This window comes from Leptidea sinapis, chromosome 25, assembly GCF_905404315.1.
Source record: "Leptidea sinapis chromosome 25, ilLepSina1.1, whole genome shotgun sequence".
Classification (NCBI taxonomy): domain Eukaryota; kingdom Metazoa; phylum Arthropoda; class Insecta; order Lepidoptera; family Pieridae; genus Leptidea; species Leptidea sinapis.
The window spans coordinates 4,799,300-4,821,750 of record NC_066289.1 but is presented as its reverse complement, the minus strand read 5'-3'; the positions used below and the strand labels follow the sequence as shown (position 1 = coordinate 4,821,750).

The window sequence follows — 22,451 nt, the reverse complement described above, 5'->3', positions numbered from 1 at the left end:
TTTATGAACGATGCGGGATTCGAACCCACGACCTCCGGTGTTCGGTGCCGGTGCTCTAACCAACTGAGCTAACCGTTCGAGTACCGCCTCGTTATAAAATTCTGTTTGTTTCAGGTTGTGGCTTCATCTACAGGATCTTTATAGTTGATAACCTGCTCAACCCCAATATTTGCATATTAGGAAATTGACTTGAGATGTCGCTCTTGTAAATCTAAACAATTTGTTTATTTTGAAGTGATAACCCTCAATTCTGGGATTTATTACACTAGTTTAATTTGTAACCAAAATTTATGAACGACTTAATCTTCTGTAAATTTCCTAATATGCAATTATTGGGGTTGAGCAGGTTAGCAACTGTAAAGTAGACCTGTAGATGGAACGCAACTCGAGGATTGAACAAGATATGACCACTACCTGGTACACTCCAGCTCGGTAGCTCCGGATCTCCCTCTCCATCAGCCGGGACACCAGGTGCTGCACTCCATTCAGTGCGCTCTGATTGGTGAACTTGAACACCTCGGGCCAGACCTCACCTAGTATTCATGAAACATTCAAGCTGGTAATTTAGTGATGATAATTAAATATTTGACGGATTTCTAAAACGCTGGCAGCTGGTGGCATAAGTTACTACTTAACTTAAGGTACTTCTTAGGGATATATCAGGAGTATCATAGAGATATCTAAGTAGTATCTTAGGGATATATCAGGAGTATCTTAGGGATATTTAAGGAGTATCTTAGGGTTATATCAGGAGTATCTTAGGGATATATCAGGAGTATCTTAGGGATATCGAAGGAGTATCATAAGGATATATCAGGAGTATCTTAGGAATATATCAGGAGCATCTTAGGGATATATCTGGAGCATCTTAGGGATATATCAGGAGTATCTTAGGGATATTTAAGGAGTATCTTAGGGTTATATCAGGAGTATCTTAGGGATATCGAAGGAGTATCATAAGGATATATCAGGAGTATCATAAGGATATATCAGGAGTATCTTAGGAATATATCAGGAGCATCTTAGGGATATATCAGGAGTATCTTAGGGATATATCAGGAGCTTTCGATTTTCACATTTATGACACATGTCAATCGATCCTAAATTTGCATTTTAATGTGTCAATCTTAATATCAAATTCCATATAATATAAAAACGCTTATCTACAACATTCTTATATAAATACCAATTCATCTATGATGGTTTGAAAACACAGATCCTGTGATGTACCTGTTTCTTCAGCGCTTCAGCCTCTGTAGAACTCGTTTTTAATCATTACTCTTATTTTCAATGTATCCATCTTTACTTATAAAGCGGAAATAAAAAACAATTGAAAGTCGTACAATTCAATGTTAGCCACTTTTTAAATGTAATATGTTCTAGCTAAAATCACACTCGGTGTAATTTTAATCCAAAATACCCAGTAGGCCAAAAGAAAAAAAAAATGCGTGTGTACAAAGTACACATGTCAGAAGTGACACCTGCATTGCGCATGAACCTCTAAACTGCATATGAAGTCCTGGTACATGTTGCTAGGATGACACATAATTTCAACCGCTTTGAAAGACATTACTAACACCGCTACCAATTTTATGTTCTCCTGGTGTCTATGCAGTTATAAGACATGCGTATGACATAAGAATATATTAAGGTATACCTACTCGCGTCATACATAAAAAATAAAATAGTATGCATATTTCTGTCTCATTCTTTGTCGGCTTCATCCTACACATTTTTGTATTTGTGTCTCTTACCTGTCCTTTTTTCCGTTGCCTCCGGTTTGAAATCACAACGATTCTAAAGAAGTTTCACTTCAAAAAAACATACTTAAACTTGATTTTAAACTTAGACTTAATTCACCTATGGACGACATTGTATAATGTGGGGTCAGTCGGTTTTAAGCAAGTGTTCGGGTCGCGCTGGGTATATTGGGTGGGCATTCATTCACGAGTTTATAGAAGTTTATCATTCACTATTGACAATTGTGGCAGTTGTGACAATCAATATTGACAGTTGTGGCAATCACAACACAACGTTATGTGTAAGTCAACATGTTCACCCACGAAACGCGTGACTATTAAAACCAATATGGCGAAATATTTTGCTCAACCTTCAATATCATAGCAAAAACTCAATTATTATGAACTATTACTGCACGTCTATGAGCTGTTATAATATTTTTTTTATGATAATAAGGGACGAGACGAGCATGACGTTCAGCTGATGGTAATTGATACGCCATGCCCATTACAATGCAGTGCCGCTCAGGATTCTCAAAAAACCCAAAAATTCTGAGCGGCACCACAATTGCGCTCGTCACCTTGAGACATAAGATGTTAAGCCTCATTTGAACAGTAATTTCACTAGCTACGGCGCCCTTCAAACCGAAACACAGTAATGCTTACACATTACTGTTTCACGGCAGAAAAAGGCGCCGTTGTGTACCCATAATTCATACCGAAACCTTAAATTTCATAAAGGTTTAAAAAATATGAGAATAAGGCTGAGATCTATAGAGCATACACAGACTATACTTACGTAACGCTCAGCGGAGTTCAGGCTTAGCGCAACCTTTGATTTGGTATTTATAGTCGTTTGATAACTGAGATTATGCTGACCATAAGCAAGCGCGCGTTTCATTATACACAGTACAATGTCGATTATTATTAAACAACATTTTACAATATAAAGTAAATAATAACAGGATCCAAAACTTATTTGATTATTACTTTTATTGAAATAAGTGGAAATCGATGAATGATTTATGCGAAATGCGGACTAGTTACCTAACTTATTTGGAAAGAGAAACGGAACGCATTTTCAGATGCGTGACTAGTATGGAAGTTTTGGTAGGCCCTCCACAAGATGGACCGACGATCTAGTCAAGATCGTCGGTCGTAATACGTTGGACGAGGGCAGCACAGGACCGACCATCATGGAAATCTTTGGCGGAGGCCTTTGTCCAGCAGTGGACGTCTTCCGGCTGATGGTGATGATGATGACAGCTTTGGGTGACTGCAGACAGTCTTTTATACGGGAATTTTAAACGTCGAACTACAGCTGTTGTGATGACGCAAGGAATTGCTGATCTCCTTTTTGTTCGGATTATAGTCTGGGTTTTTCCTGAGTCGTCGTTACGGTGGTTAAGTACGCTAAAGTACGCGCGACACAACTCTCTAGATAAGTCTGAGTAAAGTCTATCTCTCTATATATCACAGCCTAAGCGTTTAATCAAATAACATCTCACATGGTATGTAGTCGAGGACATCCTCCGGTCTTCGAGCGGCGTCTATTGGAGTCTTACAGTATGACGGTGGTAGCTTCACCGTTTGTCGGTAAATCTGAATACAATGTTATGTGATACAAGTTCGAACTACTAACAATATAGCTCTTATACACAAAAGGCATATATACTACTTATATTAAGAAAACAACCAAAAACTGGCTCCATGGGCTGAATTTCCATGAGACCGAGAATTATACACAATAAAACAACTTAATAAATATAAATATATCATAATAACATATCTAAACACACACACACACACACACACACACACACACACACACACACACATACTTAGAAGTTATACTTTTATTTTATTTTAATCTCACTTTTGTATTTAGACAGTATTTTTTAATTTATTTTAACTGATTTTGATAATTTGATTGACCATGTAGGTGTCTTGTACCGAGAAGTCTCTGACATCTGAAACACAGTTCATACTAGTTTAGCTGTCTTTGCGCCCTGTTTTGTATATAAATAATTAATAATATAATTTAGAACTATTTGTAACTCGTAACTACTAACTATAATTAATTATTGTAATGTTTGGGAAATAAAGTTATTACTATTATTATATTTTTAAAGAATTAAATATTATGACTGTTCATTGTCAGTACATTTATGAAATTTTATATAGGTACTAATATATATGTGTGTGTGTTCACTGCAGCCCACGGACACGCTAAGCATCAATTGACGTCATTGATACATGCTTGAAAGCTCAACGCTCTCAACGTCATAATAATAATAATTTATTTCAGAAAAAAACCATAACAATTTGTTAGTAACATGTCCTAATAAATTATGTTAGTATAATTATAACTAAACAGGCACATGAAGCCGCATAAATGCCTTTATAATTGGTGCATACTAATTACTAACAATGGTTTGCACAATGATGTTAGGGCTACCCCGCAACCACGTTATTATTATCCGGCGGGAGACTCAATTGGCATTAGATTAGCCAATCATATACCAATGCGTCTGTTGTCTATAGGTATCTCTCTATTTGTACAGTAACTATCTTTTTTTTTTTTAATTCTATTTAGTGGCACGGGATGCAAGTCCATAGGCCAAACTTATTACTACAGTAACCATCTACATATATAGGTTGCCATAAAAAAAATTACATAAATACTTTTTCGAATGGGTAGTTTTGGGCATTCGACAAGTGATTTTAAATACTATTTAGAATTAAATCTGAATTTCAATTCGAAAGTTTGCGTGTTGTAACTTTTGCATAAATCCAACAATTATTGGATCTCCGATACCAGTTAACATTCCGAAATATTTCATATCAGACACGAAGGCTGTACTGAAAATATTTTTTCAATACAGTAGTTAAGTATTGTGTACACAGGCTGAAACTATATTTTTATAAGTAAATCATTAGCATTTTTTTGCGGTCACGACTTTCTGTTGTTGTTATAATTATTATATCATATATACATCCACCCTTGCATCCGCGAACATTGCCGAAGCACTGCAAAAGCGGGGCAGCCCCAACATCAGCTTGCTTGCTTGTGGCGACACAGAGCGTGTCTCATTGTGGTTTGACAACGTGGGTCTTCGTCTCCACTACAGTACATAATATTCACGAATATTAACTTATTATTGGCATGTGCGTATTCTCTCCGTGCGCCGCGGTCGTGAACTACGCTATGTACACAGCCATGGGTTCATATTCCTGTTATCCTGTATAGTGTGTGCTGCATCGGAAACATAGATCTACGTTGTCAAACAAATGAATCAGAAAACAGTGAATAACAAATGTTTTTTTTTATGAAAATCAGGGTCGAGACGAGCAGGGCGTTCAGCTGATGGTAATTGATACGCTCTGCCCATTACAATGCAGTGCCGCTCAGGATTATTGAAAAACCTTGAAACATAAGATGTCAAGTCTCGTTTGCCCAGCAATTTCACTAGCTACGGCGCCCTTCAGACCGAAACACAATAATCCTTACATATTACTGCTTCACGGTAGAAATAGGCGCCGTTGTGGTACCCATAATCTAGCCGGCATCCTGTGCAAAGGAGCCTTACACAAAATGCACCACGTGCTCGTTCCCAGCTGTCACAACAGCGGCTCAAGTGTGTGAGTGTATACCTCAGGCACGTGCTTCAACTGATAGTCGGCCGTCCTGTAGTGCGCGAGGGCCCCACACGCCGCCTCGATAACCGCAGGTTGCTCCGCCTCCGCCATGAACCGCCACAGACGAGCCGCTCCCTCACCCACCAACTGATCGTATTCCGTGGTCGCGACCCTCAGAGCCGGTATCTCCGACAAGAGTTTACATAAACTGGATATCGTATAAGATTAATTCTCATAATAGTAACATCAAAGTGTTTCGGAAACAGCTCAAACAAATTTGTATTCATATTTGGAAATTATATAAATTTTAATAATTTAATAAAAATACTTTTCAGAGAATGAAAATGTGCTATTTCTGCATTATAAAACTATTTTTTTCATTAACGTATTTTAATCGTTATAATATATTTAATTCAACGTTTCGTTGTCTTTTCAGAACAACACTTTTCAGGGGAACTTGAAAGGGGATGTTGAAAAGAGTCGAAGAATGTTAATTCTATGCTTGAAATTGCCTTAAAGGTGGAATTTGTACGTGGATAAATTGTGGCTAAGACTGAGTTGTAATTACACATGTTTTAATGTATAAAAGTATTTAATTACAAATCAAATGGCGACCCGTATAGCCGAATGGTTAGTGACCCTGACTACTAATCTAGAGGTCCCGGGTTCGAATCTCGGTAGATGCAATCATTTATATGATGTATATGGATGTTTGTTTCCGAGTCATGGATGTTTATATGTATTTATGTATATTTAAGTAAGTCGTATATCGTTGTCTTGTACCCATAGTACAGGCTATGCCTAATTTGGGGCAAGCTAATTTGTGTAAAAGTATGTCAATATTATTATTATTTTATTAATTAAAATACTAAAATTAAGAAAATAATTATATTCATGTTTGTGCTGACAAATTCATAAGTAATAAAATTATGAAATGTTAGATAGATGATTGTTAAGTTACCTTATCTGTACAGTCGGCCTTCTATCCTTTCCCAGTCGGGGCTCCAACGCCCGCCAGGTACCGGGCGGGGCCACAGCGTTGCTCCTCCACAGGGCCCCGAGGGCCTCAAGTGCTGTGCACGTGGCCACCGCCTGGGATTGATCGGTGCATCGGTTCAGTAACGAAGATATAACCGACACCAGCGCAACACCGTCGGTTAAAGGTCTGAAAATAATTACGAGAAATCCAATGACGGCACCGTACCAGAAGGTATTTTTTTATGAAAATAAGGGACGAGACGAACAGGACATTCAGCTGATTGTAATTGATACGCCCTACCCATTACAATGCAGTGCCGCTCAGTATTCTTGAAAACCCCAAAAATTCTAAGACGCATTACAATTGCGCTCGTCACCTTGAGACATAAGATGTTAAGTCTGCATTACTGTTTCACGGTAGAAATAGCCGCTGTTGTGGTACCCATAATCTAGCGGGCATCCTGTGCAAAGGAGCCTCTCACTGGTACGCATACATTACGGATCTACATTTGGCACATTTGTGACAAATCTTCATCTAGCTGCGACGTTATAGAGCGGGCATATCCATATTAAAAGCTAAGTATAAGGTCAAGGTCGTCGAACAGTCGACGATCAAATGGCCGGTGGGGAAGAAAAGTCCTCGAATGGCGACTACGTACCGGAAGGCGCAGTGTAAGTAGGCCCACAAGATACCGATCTGGTCAAGATCGCCGGAATGCGTTGGATGAGGGCAGCGGAGGACCGATCATCGTGGAGATTTTTGGGACAGGACTGATGATGATGATCATGAGTCAAGCTATTGAACGAGCGCTGCTTGGAGTGAGTCGTTGATTATGGTATTAGTCAGCTTTTCTTGTTAAAAGACAGTTTAAAGTTATATATTATTATATTCTGTCAATACACTGTTTTTTTTTTATGAAAATACGGGACGAGACGAGTAGGACGTTCAGATAATGGTAATTGATACTCCCTGCCCATTACAATGCAGTGCCGCTCAGGATTCTTGAAAAGACCAAAAATTTTGAGCGGCACTACAATTGTGCTCGTCACCTTGAGACATAAGATGTTAAGTCTCGTTTGCCCAGTTATTTCACTAGCTACGGCGCCCTTCAGACCGAAACACAGTAATGTTTACACACTACTGCTTCACGGCAGAAATAGGCGCCGTTGTGGTACCCATAATCTAGCCGGCATCCTGTGCAAAGGAGCCTCCCATTTGTTTCTGTGGTGACTGTTTCAGATGTTGATAAAATGATCGTATTGATTCTTTAAAATGATGCGTTTCACACAATATAATTGTAATATATTCATAACTCTTTTACGATTCAACATTACATAGATTATATGTCGGTAAATCCATGAAGATTTCTTAATTTTTTTTTAATTTCTTCCTTCAAATGAGTTCTTTTCCCTTTGTTTCAAGGACGATACGACATGAACCTTCAAAAAAGCATGTACACTTTTCCAAAAGGCGTGGTAAATTAACATCAGGTGAACTATGTACGAACGTTTATCCTGTGCTTCCATAAAAAAAAATGGACAATCATAATGTTAACACGAGGAACAAACATAAACGTGCTATGCCTACTACTCGGTTAAGTCTATTTTTGGGCGATATATATGCTTCTACAATATGATCCCAGAAAAAAAAAAAAAATGAGTGACATAATTTAAAGGAATTGTTAAAAAAACGTTTGTGTGGGAAAGGTTACTATAGAATAAACGATTTTCTTAATGATACCACAGATTGGGAATGAAGCGAACACCCTCAGGCTCTTCATATATAAATGTTTATTGTACGATATTACATTGCAATTCATATTTTTACTAAAAAAAAGCCCGCTGAGTTTGTTGCTTCTTCTCAGGTCTGAGGCAGTCTATTTTGAATGGGTGGTAGTTTTTGACGTTCAATAAGTGATTTTGAATCCTATTTCCTCCCTTTTAAATATAATCTCTCTTACTAAAAATAGCCGTGTCAGTATTTATGAAAGCGATTATGAGCTGGAACACCACATTGGTTCTGCATCTGGTTGTCACATAATTCATCCAATATAAATAGTCACCTCAAGTCGCACAGTCTCTTGACGGCGATCGCAATGGCAATATCAATCTCCCACTTGCTGTCGGTGGAGCGAACGGCTCTATTAGCCAACAGTTCTTGGAGATAGGGGAAACACCGCGCCTGGAAAAGTAGATATATTATACCTACAATACTTGAAAAAGGAAAAAATAATACAATAGGGCAAATCACCCATTCGCTTTCTCAACTCTGCGACAGAATAGAATGTGCCGATTATTTTCAACTGTAAAGTCTAATTATAAACAATTTGATATGTTTTTTTAAAGTACCCTCACTTCTAGGATTTATACACAAATCATATTTGAAGTAATAGATGAAGCCACAACATGATAGTTGAACAAAGCATACAAGATTTTATGATGATACGTCACTCAAACGGTTAGCTTAGTAGGAAGAGTACTCGCACGGAACGCGAGAGGTCATGGGTTCGTGCCCCGCATCGTTCATAAAATTTTGTTTTCAAATTTTATTTGTGTTCTAATTTAAAAATACTGATATTTAAAAAAATATGGAATTTATTTTAATTATAAAACCAGCCTTTACTTTTTTGATAAACGTTCTGTTTTTATCATCTCTCTCATTCCCGCTGCTCCTGCATGACAACGGATGATCCTATCCTGCATAATATGTATCTCAAGCCACAAGAGCTGGGGTTGGAAACTCGCCGTTATACGGTTTACGGTAAAATATTACTGACGACCGTGTGCGACCGAGGGAAGTAAAAATAATGGAAAAGGCCCATGCTATCATCTTTCCCCAGTAGCGGGAACGGGCACCCTCGACCGTATGAGTGCCTTTTCACTACTTATCAATTTAACTTTCAAAGAGGATGTAAATACTACGTAATAAGAGGCGGGACTGCCTTAGTAAAAATTGAAATTTAATTTAGTATGAAACATGCGTAATTACAGTAAGGCGAATGGCGACGAAGTATAATCCGGCTAAGTTTGAAAGCGAACAGTTGCGACAACAAAGCTAACATAGTGCATTTCGGCTATTTCCGTTTTTTAACAGGATTATAGCCGTCATCTGTCACTCTATCAATTTTTTTTTTATTTATTTATTACAGCTTTGATATTACAATGACTAAATAAAATAATGGTCCCACAAAACCATCTTGATGGTTTGTCTGTAGAATCTGAGCTATCTTAATTATAACATTTAGTAACTTATATAGAGGTATATTTATGGAGATTTATTTATAAACGTGGAGGTGATAATTTTTATACAATATTATTTAACATTACTAAGGACTCTTATTGTTTAAATGTTGATATATAATGTGTCCAGATTGTCAATAAGTATAATATTTTTTTATCATATTTTTAAACTTTATTTTATTAGGTTCGTGTTATATATCTGCTGGTAAACTATTTAATATATATGGGATTCTCTTTTTTAATGTTCTATCTCCGTAATAATTATTAACTCTAGGTACTTCATATTCACCATCAGATGTAGTCTGGTGAGCATGACATACCAGGGTTGGACTACGCTCTTGATTGCCACGGTGGTGTAGTGCAAGTAAATATTTAATTTTTAAGGTAATTGGTAGTATTCTACATACCTTGAATAATTTTTTATCTTCTCTTTCCTATACACATCTCTTTTGTTTTGTTGTCTACAAGTAGTTTTAAAAATCTAATCTGAAACAATTCTAATTTGTTTAAGTTTGTTTTAAAACTTAACCCATAGCAATCAAGAGCATAACTCATTATAGAATGACTGCACGTTTCATATAATCGAGCGAATCGCTTACTTTAGTGAAAGTTTTTGACAGCTTTCTTAGTTAAAATAACCAGCGGGCCTACCATGAACTCTTATTGCGATTCAATTGACAACAAAAAATGAACTGCTTTGCTATTTCGTACCCCGACGTGATTAGAGCTATCTAATTTAGGTTGACGTCAAATCAAATGATTAAATCGCAACGATGTCAATTGAATGTCAAAAATGATATCAACTGAATCGCAAACTGATTTAGTTCGTTCATTCATTCGTACCATTAGGCAATATTTCAACCTAAACTGGATAGCTTATGTGTCAAAGTGAGCGATTCGAAATAGTTGCTACTTCCTTAGAGGAAAGTGAATCGTGTTGTTAGTAACTTTTAAAAAATAGTGAAAACATACAGAAAAAAGAAAATTTTATTGATGGAAATAAATACCAAAAATGAAAATACTAAAGACGAGGCAGTAATAGCCTGTTCGCAAGAACAAATTAAAAAAAATTTACTCTGTGATCCTGTCAAATCAAACATCAATGGAGGTGCGTTAACAACTCGTTATTTTTACGAAAACACATAAAAGCAAACATTTAATTTGTAATTCAAAGAACTATATTGATTTATATTGTTATTATTTAATAACTACAAAAAAGGGCTTAATGGTTTATAATTGGACGCTATAAAGCGCAATTTAAATTAAATGTTTTTTTAGAATTTTCTACGCAAAAAAAAAAAATCGCTAAAATCATATCATTTTAGTTTTCGCAACGCATATGGTTCGAGTAAGAGAGACAAACTTATGCAACGACTGTAGAGCGTCTTCTTTCTCACACCGCGGACCACAGGCAAATTTTTTTCGGTCATTCTTCACAAGTGATCCAAGCGCCATTCAGTAAAAGGCACTTCTTGGTACGAATTATAGTGATTCAGTTTAGGTTAATAAACTGAACTGCATCGGAATCGCATCGCTTATTAACAGTTGATGGTAGGCCCTCAGGTATTGGCGCAAGCCTGGAAGTCAGGGGAACTTGTCAAACGACAACCCACAAAACTGACAAACGTCACCTGTCAGAGTGACTTTTGATTTTCACGTGAACACCACGCTTCAATACCTCCGGGTGTGGATGAGGGCTCTACATTATTCACGTACCTGCTGTTCAGCCAAACTGGCGTAGATTTTAATCAGCAGAGACGTTGGCAGGCCTTCGTTTTTGTTTAATTTATTCAGCAACGATAGAATTACGGGAACATTTTCCTGAAAGAGCATCCTATATCAATATAGCAAACGTAAAACAGTTCATAGCTCTCTAAGATATTCATTTGATATTTGTAAATAATACATACATTTATAAATAAAAAATACCGATTTATTTGAATAAGCAGAAGTTTCAAAGTAATCCGTTTCACATCATTATTTTTTTTTATCATTGTAATACTAATCGTCATCACTGACATCACAAAAAGAGCTAAATAAGACATTTTTTATCTTTAATACTTTTCAGTTTGTCTTTGTCGAATGGTAAACAAATTTATATGTGAAGTTTTTGAACTTATGAACTATGTTAGTAACAACAATGGCATTGATTGATTTGAAGATTAATATTAACGCATAAAAAGACATTACAACTTACCCTAGCAGCCATAACAGGTATCCCCCTCAGGCACTCCAACTTCACAGCGGGCCGGGGGTCGTGGCCCATCTTGTACACCAACATAGGAAGGACTGTCACGGACAGCTCCTTCTTAACACCCACCATCTCAACAACTACTCTTATTGCCTTTATAACGAGTTCTTCATCCAATCGCATCTCCAGAACCAATCCGACAAAAAATGATAGCAATTCAAATTTTACATAGCTATTACACTTCTCCAAATTATCGAGCCAACTTCTCAATTTAGCCGGGTTATCTTGAACCCTTTCCCATGTGTGAAGAATTTCGCATAGGACTTTCAAATGGCCGTCGGTGAAAACCAAATTCTGGAAATAGCTGTTAGACTTTAAGTTTTGAAAGTATAAGAAGTTATCTGTTTTAATTTCTTCCCGGTGACTAATTGAACAATTTGTGTCAATAATTCCATTAACACTTTCGTAATGACTTAATATTTTGGAAGCTACTTCGAGGGCGCCTGTTGTCAGGACAGAAGGTCTGTGGAGCCACTGTAGTGAGAGAGCGACGAGGGAATTGAGATACACATTGGATACCTTGTGTTTTGTAATGATGTTCAAACCTGAAAAATAATATGCTTCTTTTACAAAGACGCCATTTCCTATAAAAAAAATAAACTAACCAAGTAACAGTGTCTTTGAATAAATGAGTTTCCAAAAGATGTCATAAGCTACACATAGTAAAAACTTCGTCAAAAAACTCGCTTGGCGATGCGTAGACTTACATACGTAGCTTTATTATGGGTTTTCTTCCGCATATATCACCAGTGGGCATATATCCTTTGCACAGGATGCCGGCTAGATTATGAGTACCACAACGGCACCTATTTCAATTCAATTAAGCAATGTATAAGCATTACTGTGTTTCGGTCTATAAGGCGCCGTAGCTAGTGGAATTACTGGGAAATGAGACTTGACATCTTATATCTCAAGGTGACGAGCGCGATTGTAGTACCGCTCAGAATTTTTAGTTTTATCAAACATCCTGAGCAGCACTGCATTGTAATTGGCAGAGAGTATCAATTACCATCAGCTGAACGTCCTGCTAGTCTCGTCCCTTATTTTTATAAAAAATAATAATAATAAGAGATCCGAAATTGCTGCCTACCCTCCTGGGTATTGGCGTGACATTGTGTTCAGTGAGTTAATACTTACACAGATCAAGTAGTTCGTAGAGATAGAGCGCGGGGGTTCGCGATAGATTCTCTGCCAGCAACATAAGTGTGGGCCCCGACACGCACTTTAGTTTCGCCGCGTCCAGACCGAAGCAGCGCTTGATCAAGGCGTAGCAAGAACGAGGGTCGCGACTGTAATATTGTCACCTAGTTACAAACCCGAATTAAACATAAGCACTACTGAAAATAAGTTAGTAAATAATAATACCACTGAATTTTTACATTTAAAATGAACTCAAAACGAAAAATAAATTTTGTGAATTCTTACTCTTAGTTGTTTGATATATTTCAGCCTTTCCCCGCTATTCGAATTAGCAATAGTAAAGACTTAAGTAATTGGCGCCAGCCTGGAAGTCAGGGTAACTCGTCAAACGTCAACTCACAAAATCGACAAACGTCACCTGTAACTGTCAGAGTGACAATTGATTTTCGCGTGAACACAACGCTTCAATACCTCCGGGCGTGGATGAGGGCTCTATATTAGAGTTGAGAAGTACTAGGCAAAATGCAATACTAGGTATGACGGTGACTGTGACTCAAAAGTAACAGCGACAAATACCTGTTACAAAATACTGGCTGTTCTTTTAATACTATCTGTGATAATATACTAGCTACTGTAGTAAGGCGTATATTTTTCGTTGTTTTATGTTACTTGTTAGCGCCATCTATATGTTTTACATAGTACTTTCTCTTGTGGTAACTTCGAATTTCAAAAGTTCTGCTTAGGTAAAGCTGTACAGACCTATTAATTATTTTTATAGTTTTGATGTAATAAAAATAATCATTATACTTTCGTATTCATTATGTTTCAATACTACCTATGCTTAAACAGTGATCCTTACATAGTACATAATTAAAATGTGCCCTTATCATACGAATAATTCAACAATAAAGTAGAAATAAACATCATAAAAATATATTATTCAGTAGGTACTAACAAATTACCAATATAGGTTTTTTCTTTCGAAGAGGTGAGCCGTATTTTCCTGCTCGTAGGCAAATGAATAAATACGATTATGAAAAATGATATCAGAGACAGGGTCTTCCATTTGAAATTTACTTCAATATTTTAATTAGGTAGGTACCTAATTAAAATATATAATATCTTATCTTATCTTAACCTATCTATACCTATCTTATCTTAACAATAGTATGTTAAATAAATGTTTTAAAGTGATGTATCTATTATTTACAAATGTGTCTAAAATAAAAATAATATTCAGTAAACAATAACAGTAAACAGGGTTTTTCTTATCCCACATATTTTAAAAGAATAGTTGAACCATAACTATTTTATTACCTATTGAATTAAAAATAATATAACAGACCTACAATCACACAACTATAGCTATATCAAAATACTGTTAAAAAAATACCTACTAAATACTCCTAATTATTTGTTCAATAACAGGTATTACTCAAATATCAGTTGCTACTAAAATACTAGCTGTTATTAAATACTTGTTCAGTAACAGTTGTTACTAAAATACTAGTTGTTATCAAATACTTGTTCAGTAACAGGTGTTACTCAAATAACAGTCATTACAAAAATACTAGGTGTTATAAAATACTAGTTGTTACAAAATACTCCTAATACTTGTCACTATTATTTTTGATATCTTGTCACAGTGACAACCGGTGATATTTTAATACCTGTTACAAAATACCTGTGACGATAAATACGTCTCACCCCTACTCTATATTATTTCGTACCTGCTGTTTAGATAAAGTGGCGCAGATTTTTCGATTCAGTTCGATTCGAACTCAATTCGAAAATCACTCATATTTTTACTATTAAATGTTTGATATATTTTGCTATTCGAACTAGCATTAATAAAGATTTAAATTTTCAACAGTCATTTAAAAATAGATAGGAGAAAAAATATTTTATACTACACCTCTCGCAAAGTGCCTTCGTAGTGATGTGACAATTAGGCCGAAAGAGCTTTATTTAATTCGTACAAATATTAATACGAAATCCCAATGAAATGAAAATTTGTCCGGATGTGCAGAATTTCCTAACGTTTTCATTGTTTTATTAAATATTTTGAGAGCTATAAATTTTCCTTACGTATGTTCGTACTGAAATCTATATATATATATATATATATATATATATATATATATATTTCCACGTATTTAGTCACTCATCCCGATATCTCTGGAACCATTAGGCGTAGAGACTTGAAATTTGGTAGGAATATTGCTTTCGCCGAGTAGAGGTCAGCTAAGAACGGATTTTACGAAATTCCACCCGCAAGAGTTTTTTTTAATATGAACAGAACAACGTATGTCGGGTCAGCTAGTATATATATATACAATATATATATCGCGGGTTTCTTTTTTTTATATAAAAATATGGATTACAATGTGATATCGTACAATAAACATTTATAATTAAAAAGCCTGAGGGTGTTCGCTTTATTCCCAGTCCGTGGTATCATTAAGAAAATCGTTTATGCTATAGTAACCTTTCCCATACAAACGTTTTTAACAATATTTTTAAATTTCGTAACACATTTGTTTTGTACATTTTCTGTGATCATATTGTAGAAGCATACACATCGCCCAACAAAAGACTTACTAACTCGACCCAACAGAGTAGTAGGCATAACAGGTTTATGTTTGTTCCTCGTGTTAACATCATGAATGTCACAGTTTCTAGAAAATTCCTCAATGTGCTTATGAACATACAGAACATTATCATATATCAATGGCAATTTACATACATGATGCAATGAATATTTAAATATGGGTAGCAAGCGATTCCCGCAACAGACCACCATTTATCTTTTGAACCATAACAGATTAACTACTAACCCGTATGTGAGGAGTTCAGCACTGAGCCGTGCCAGCAACGGCAGGAGTGCTACCACTACAGCAGTCTGTTGTTGGTAGATGACAACGTCTGCAACCACGAGGTAAACAGCCAGTGCCCTCTCGACCAACTGCGGATTACTAACCTGTAACAGTATGTGATTCTGTATTCATTTTCAAAGGCAAACAAATTTTACAACCCTATACCCCGGCGGTGAGTGACCCTGGCTAATGAACTAGGGGTCCCGAGTGGGTTTCAAACCTAGGATCTAGGTAGGTGTAAACATTACTATGATAAATGTTTGTTTTCGATTCATGACTGTTTAATTTTGTTTACCATTTTAAACTATATGTTGTTGTCTAGCACCCAAAGTACAAATTATGACTAGTTTGGGGCAAGATAATAAGTGTAAATATACTATAGTCCTTAAACTACTTAATCTAAATTAAAATACTGTAAATAGTAAGAAGTATAACATGAAAAAAATGTGTTTGTACTTATGTATCCACGCAAGAAGTTAGACCTACTTCTTTGGCGTATATATTCAAATTCAAATATTTTTATTCAAAATAGGATTTAAAATCACTTATTGAACGTCAAAAACTACCACCCATTCAAAAGAGACTGCCTCAGACCTGAGAAGAATGGGGCAAGAAACTCAGCGGGCTTTTTTTTTATATAAAATATGGATTACAATGTGATATCGTACAATAAACATTTATAATTAAAGAGCCTGAGGGTGTTCGCTTTATTCCCAGTCCGTGGTGTCATTAAGAAAATCGTTTATGCTATAATAACCTTTACAACACAAACGTTTTTTAACAATTCTTTTAAATTTCGTAACACATTTGTTTTGTACATTTTCTGGGATCATATTGTAGAAGCATATACATCGCCCAACAAAAGACTTACTAACTCGACCCAACCGAGTAGTAGGCATAACAAGTTTATGTTTCTTCCTCGTGTTAACATTATGAATGTCACACTGTTTCTAGAGAATTCCTCATAGAAAGAACAATATTGTAAAAACCTTACAAAGATGGCTTTGACGATTAATTATTAAATAACGAATACGGCTATATGGGCTTAAACCCTTTGCATGTCCTAATAATGGACGAAGAAACCAAAACAAAAAAAAAATAGCAAACGTCAGAAAATTTTAGGAACCAACTTCACCCTGTTACTTTTGTGTTACAATCATACGCGCGCATATCTTAAAATTTCACTCTCATCATTTTTTCATAAAAAAGAATAACTTCAAAAAAAATATTTGTTTACCTGTTGGCAGCTGATGCAAGTCATCAAAAGGGACGATTGTGCTTTAGATTCCGGTAGACTAAGCAGTAGTTGCCAAGGTCTTGTGCTCTGTGTGACCAGCTTCGGGTTGCATGTGAGCCAGAGGAACACTGGTCGCAGCATTTCTGGGCTATGACGAGATACACTGAAACACAAAATGAGTCAACTTAACTTTTTAACAGAGGGCCGTGGGGCCCAGAGACGCGGAGAATGTTCAAAATACTATCTTAGCGCTTCAATAAGGCTACTGGAAACCCAAGCGCTGGCAGCTATTTCGATCAACGGATCACCCTAGCTATCCAACGCGGTAATGCTGCCAGTCTTCTTGGTACGCTTCCACGTAATGATAGTTTTAATTTTATGTAGTCATAGTATTGTTAATATAGTTATAAGATTTGTTTTGTTTGTATAATAAATTCTACTTTTTAACTATACGAGAAACATGCTCTCAGATAGTTCGCGAGGGCGTCACAAATTTAGCGCACTGCTGCTGTTGACCGAATGAATGTTATTTACAACATAATTTTTATCATATTACATTTTGATATATAGGAAAGGATAAACCCTGCGTTGACATACGGAGAAGTCGCCGCTCATTATTTGTTCGCTACCTAGTGATTATATTCTGATGGCTTCATTAAGGTGGAGCGGAAGAAGAGGAGACCCTAGTCATAACCAATGTGGCACAGCACCGATAGGACAGAACCAGCTCCTGCGTCCCGTAATCCCAGCGACGTATATCTACGTCTCTCGCTTTCACCACACCACCAAGGCCTCCGACATTGTTCAGTACTTGGTGGAGAAGACAAGGTTCCGGTTGGGAGTCGAAAAGTTGGTGACGCGTCACGCAGTAGACTTCAACTCTTTTGTTGTTCGCGTCCCCACAGAACATATATCAACCTTCCTGGACGTGCAGCTATGGCCGAAGGGGGTCGTGTTACGCAAGTATCGCGGACGTCGCCGACCGCCGGAAGCTACCGAACCCGCGCCTCACATCGCCGCGAAAATGTGACGTAGATTTAAGTTATATTATATCAGATGTATGTTAGACTATAAGGTATTTATTTTATGGGTCTTGTAGCCTGAAATAAAGGAATTATTATTATTATACCTAGCGCGTACGTATACCAGGTAGGTCGTTCCTTACATTTGCCTGTCTTTTGATTCCCTTCTTAGCATAAAACCGCTCCGCCATCACATGGTGATTGCCATACCCTCAAGCATACATTTGTCGTACACATAAAATACCACACACATATTAAATGTAGATTTTTCAAAAGCAAATGTACATTGTTTACTAATTTTTCTTTCAATTTCTGCTTTCATAAATTACAACATAAAAGTTTAAATAAGTAATATATAGTATACATTTTAGCTTTTTAGAGACCTTATATATATCAATATACTTAACAACAAAAATGGATAAAACCTGATTCCTGCCGCCGACTTCCACCTTCGCAAGACACGCCACAAGTTAGGATATCATCCCCACCATCTGGATGGTGGATGGTTTTCAAGGAGCTTTCTTCTTCGTACTACGAAGCTGAGGAATGAGCTTCCTTGTGCGGTGTTTCCGGGACGATACGACATGGGTACCTTCAAAAAAAGCGCGTACACCTTCCTTAAAGGTCGGCAACGCTCTTGTGATTCCTTTGGTGTTGCAAGAGAATGTGGGCGGCGGTGATCACTTAAAACCAGACCCGTACGCTCGCTTGTCCTCCTATTCCATAAAAAAAAGTTGAATATTTTGTTAATTGCATTTTCTTATTAAAACAAAAATGATGAATATTTCATTTATTAATAACTAAATCGGGCCAGAAACTCTCCGACGATTCTTTTTGTGTGCTTACGAAATATTACCACATTACATAAGTAATTGCTCAAGTCAATCATAATAGTAGTAGGGATTCGCCGGTTCTGGCTCACAGTAGTAGGGATTCGCCGGTTCTGGCTCCTCGATTCTGGCTCACTTGCTCGTGATGCCTACTAAAAAAAAAAAAAAAGAAGTTTGGTGTCAAACTGGTGGTTTTGATGTATTTCCGAGCGATTGCGCTGATCCGTTTTTCGATATCTCTTATAGTTTCAAAGTTAGCATTTTAAATTAAACAGATCCATAATCATTAATAATCACTGGTCATTTAGCTAATGATTGGTGAGCGACTCAATGTCTAAATTTCCATGAACATGATACAGGTAATTTACTAATTACCTCTATCACATTCGTTACTACGATTAAAAAGACAGTTTCTGTATTTATTATTTATTTTTAAAACATGATTTAAATAAAGTATATAATAAAACATCATTGCAGATTGTATCATTTTCAAAATATTTGATGAAATCATTCAAACTCTTCTTATTAAACTTAAAGTATAGATACATTATGCAGTACTCGCCACACACTGCGGTATATTCATTCTGTACTCTTGCAGTATTGTAGTTATACATTCTGCAATTCCTTTGTAAAAACATCAGCTGGAATCCCTGAGGTGGACGACCATATGAATCGAAGTATTGTCCAATACCCTGCTCATCAATGTGTATTGCAACCCAGTGAGTGCCTGGCTTATTATCACTATCTAAATTGCTGACAATATAACAGGGCGTTACAACATATATCGGCAATCGGTTTGCCGCGTAAACATTATTTTTAATACTGGGATCGATTTTGTTCAAATAATTCTGTATCTCGATTGTATTCATATTAGTTGAGAACAGGGTCTTGTCAGTTGCGAGGATTGAATAGTTATGTGGATCATAATAACATAAGCACTCAATAAATAAGGCTTTAATGTATCTTATTCATGTATTTAAAACTTATATGGTTACAATAAAACAAAATATCATTACAAGCGATTCAAATATAAATCTATGAACATTTGATGAAATTATATTTTCATCAATTTTATTATAATATAAAAGCTGATTGAAAACGAACTTTGTACCTACATACTTACGTAGTCATTAGTACAATCTGGAAATGTTGACTCCATTAAACTATCAATAATTGAACTTATCATTTAAGTGCCATTATGTTTCACCATAATAAAACAAAATATCATTTTATATACATATTTTTATTATATAAATTTATAAGGTAATCTAGTATTTAATCAACATAAAAAATACACAAGTATACAAACGATTCAAACATTAATTATTATATTCTAACTGCTGTAATCTACAGAAATATTACGATTTTTATCAATTTCAATAACATTATCGAATTCCGCATAAACAATACAGTTAATTGTTTGTGTAAGAGCTGATTCAAAACGAACTTCTAATCTTACACTACCATGTTTTATAAGATTCCAATGACTTGAAGAATTTGCTGATAAATCGGGTGTTAAGTCGAAGGCTAGCAAGCAAAACCCTTTGGCATATTGCTCTCTTGATACTCCATTGCCTTCATTTAGGAAATGTATACCTGTTCCTGAGAATAACGTATGATAGACCGTAGTAAAAATATTACTGTCAAACGATGGCTGTAATGCTTTTGAAGGTATCTGTTGTCCATCTATGTATAAACAAAATGTATTAATATCATAATTTTCGAAATTGAATGGGTTTTTTGTGAGACTACCATTAAAGGATGCATTATTCACAAAACCGACTATACACCTTTTGGGTATTTGACCAAGGAATATGTTATCAAGGGTTTTCCCCTGAATGCCTGATGGTATAGTTAAAACTTTGACTTCTGCTCGCGTGATTGGATATTTTGCTGTGGTAGATGATAAAACTTTTTGATGTGCAAGTAGCACAGTTGGGTTGATTCGTGCTCTTCGAATAATAAGAGTTGCATCTGTAATAGACACTTTAAATTTATGGTCAGTTGATGAAGCCATGAGATTGAAATTTTCTCTAGAACGAACTAACTTTACGCACATGTCAACGCCATTAATCAAAAATTTTTCTTGGTTGAATAAATCTCCATGTAAATGTCCTATCATTTCTATTTCTTTGCTTTCACTAGCCAATTCTTGTCTTTTAATAAATCCTTTATTTTGTTCATCAGTTGCATCCATTTTTCCAGCTGTATCTTCATACCATAGACCACAAGTGAGATGAGATTCTTTTGCAGCAGGTGCATAATTCAATAGAGTTTCAATATAAGCTCGATATGCATATGTATTATTCGGTGGCGATACAAGTTTTTGATTTAAATATACATCAAGTTGACTGAAAAGTGTATGTAACCAATTATTAACTGGGGCCACAACTGTCGGTACTGTCAGTTTTGTATAATCTTGATTCAAAACTTTAGCTTTTATATGGAGTAAAGTATGGGATAAATCCACATAGTCATCACCTGCCCCAGGTACTTGAAATTCTATTGGCCCATCATCAGCAAGTGATGAAATGGGCTTATAATGAATCCATAGTCCACTTTCAATGCTAGTTTGAGTTGATGGTAATGCAAATAAATCCAATTCGGACTTAATGCATTCACAAGACTGACTATGTAAAAATGACATATTTAATCAGTAAATATATCTTTGATTTGTTTTTGTTTCAATTTTAATTTCTTAATAGCTTTCGCTTTCGCAGTCAATGATGGAATGATCGCAGAACGACGTTTTCGTTTTGTTATATACCCAGATCCAAACATGTTGATATTATCTATTTTAGCATCAGCTTTTCGTTTCAAATTTGAGCTGACTTCTTTTAGACGAGTTTTTATTGAATCTTCCATGGGGCGTGCATTAACCATATCTGATAATATACCTACACCGGTACTTAATGCTTCTTTACCAATAGTTCGAACACCACTAGACAGTAGTGGTAAAATAGATCTAAACAGCCCACCAAGAAAACTTCCGATTCCATGACCTCTTTGATACGGTGCTCCTTTATAAATAACTCCGATACCCGATCCGGCCTGGTGAGTATAATAGTGTTCATATGGACATGAAATATTATCACGTTTGTCGTACATTATAATTTTTGAAAGTGGAGTTTAATGCACACTGTTCCAAATTGGAATGGTATCTTTTGACCGGTGCTTGTTCTTATATCTATTTCAATTGTATCAAATTCTCTACGCATCACAGGTAGGTAATGGGGAGGAGAGAAAACGTGCATTTTGTACGCTCCATATATGTATTTTGAGGGATCCAATGGTATTATTCGTAAAAGGGGTGTCATAACATCTCCAACGATTTGAGGCTCCACTATGTCACAATAAACAAATAATTGAGAGGGTAAACCCAAATGCAAATTAGCTGGACACTTTCCAAAATTTTTTTCAACGAGATTTCTGTTTGGTTCGAACCCTAGTTGAAGACATAATTTAGGTGATAGAGTTACAGATTTTATGGATTCATCCG

The 22,451-nt window shown here is 36.0% G+C and overlaps 1 protein-coding gene across 1 annotated transcript in view; it reads right to left on the bottom strand.

The window, feature by feature from the left end:
• The window catches only part of LOC126972049 (focadhesin), a 47,550-nt gene that overhangs the window by 13,093 nt on the left and 12,006 nt on the right, over nucleotides 1–22,451 (bottom strand). The window contains exons 3-12 of the mRNA XM_050818621.1: nucleotides 17,101–17,263; nucleotides 15,825–15,967; nucleotides 12,985–13,136; nucleotides 11,794–12,392; nucleotides 11,313–11,417; nucleotides 8,420–8,538; nucleotides 6,340–6,543; nucleotides 5,394–5,586; nucleotides 3,248–3,341; nucleotides 415–533 (exon numbers count right to left, since the gene is read on the bottom strand). Of these exons, the coding sequence (XP_050674578.1) occupies nucleotides 415–533; nucleotides 3,248–3,341; nucleotides 5,394–5,586; nucleotides 6,340–6,543; nucleotides 8,420–8,538; nucleotides 11,313–11,417; nucleotides 11,794–12,392; nucleotides 12,985–13,136; nucleotides 15,825–15,967; nucleotides 17,101–17,263 (1,891 nt within the window). The remainder of the gene's footprint in view (nucleotides 1–414; nucleotides 534–3,247; nucleotides 3,342–5,393; nucleotides 5,587–6,339; nucleotides 6,544–8,419; nucleotides 8,539–11,312; nucleotides 11,418–11,793; nucleotides 12,393–12,984; nucleotides 13,137–15,824; nucleotides 15,968–17,100; nucleotides 17,264–22,451) is intronic.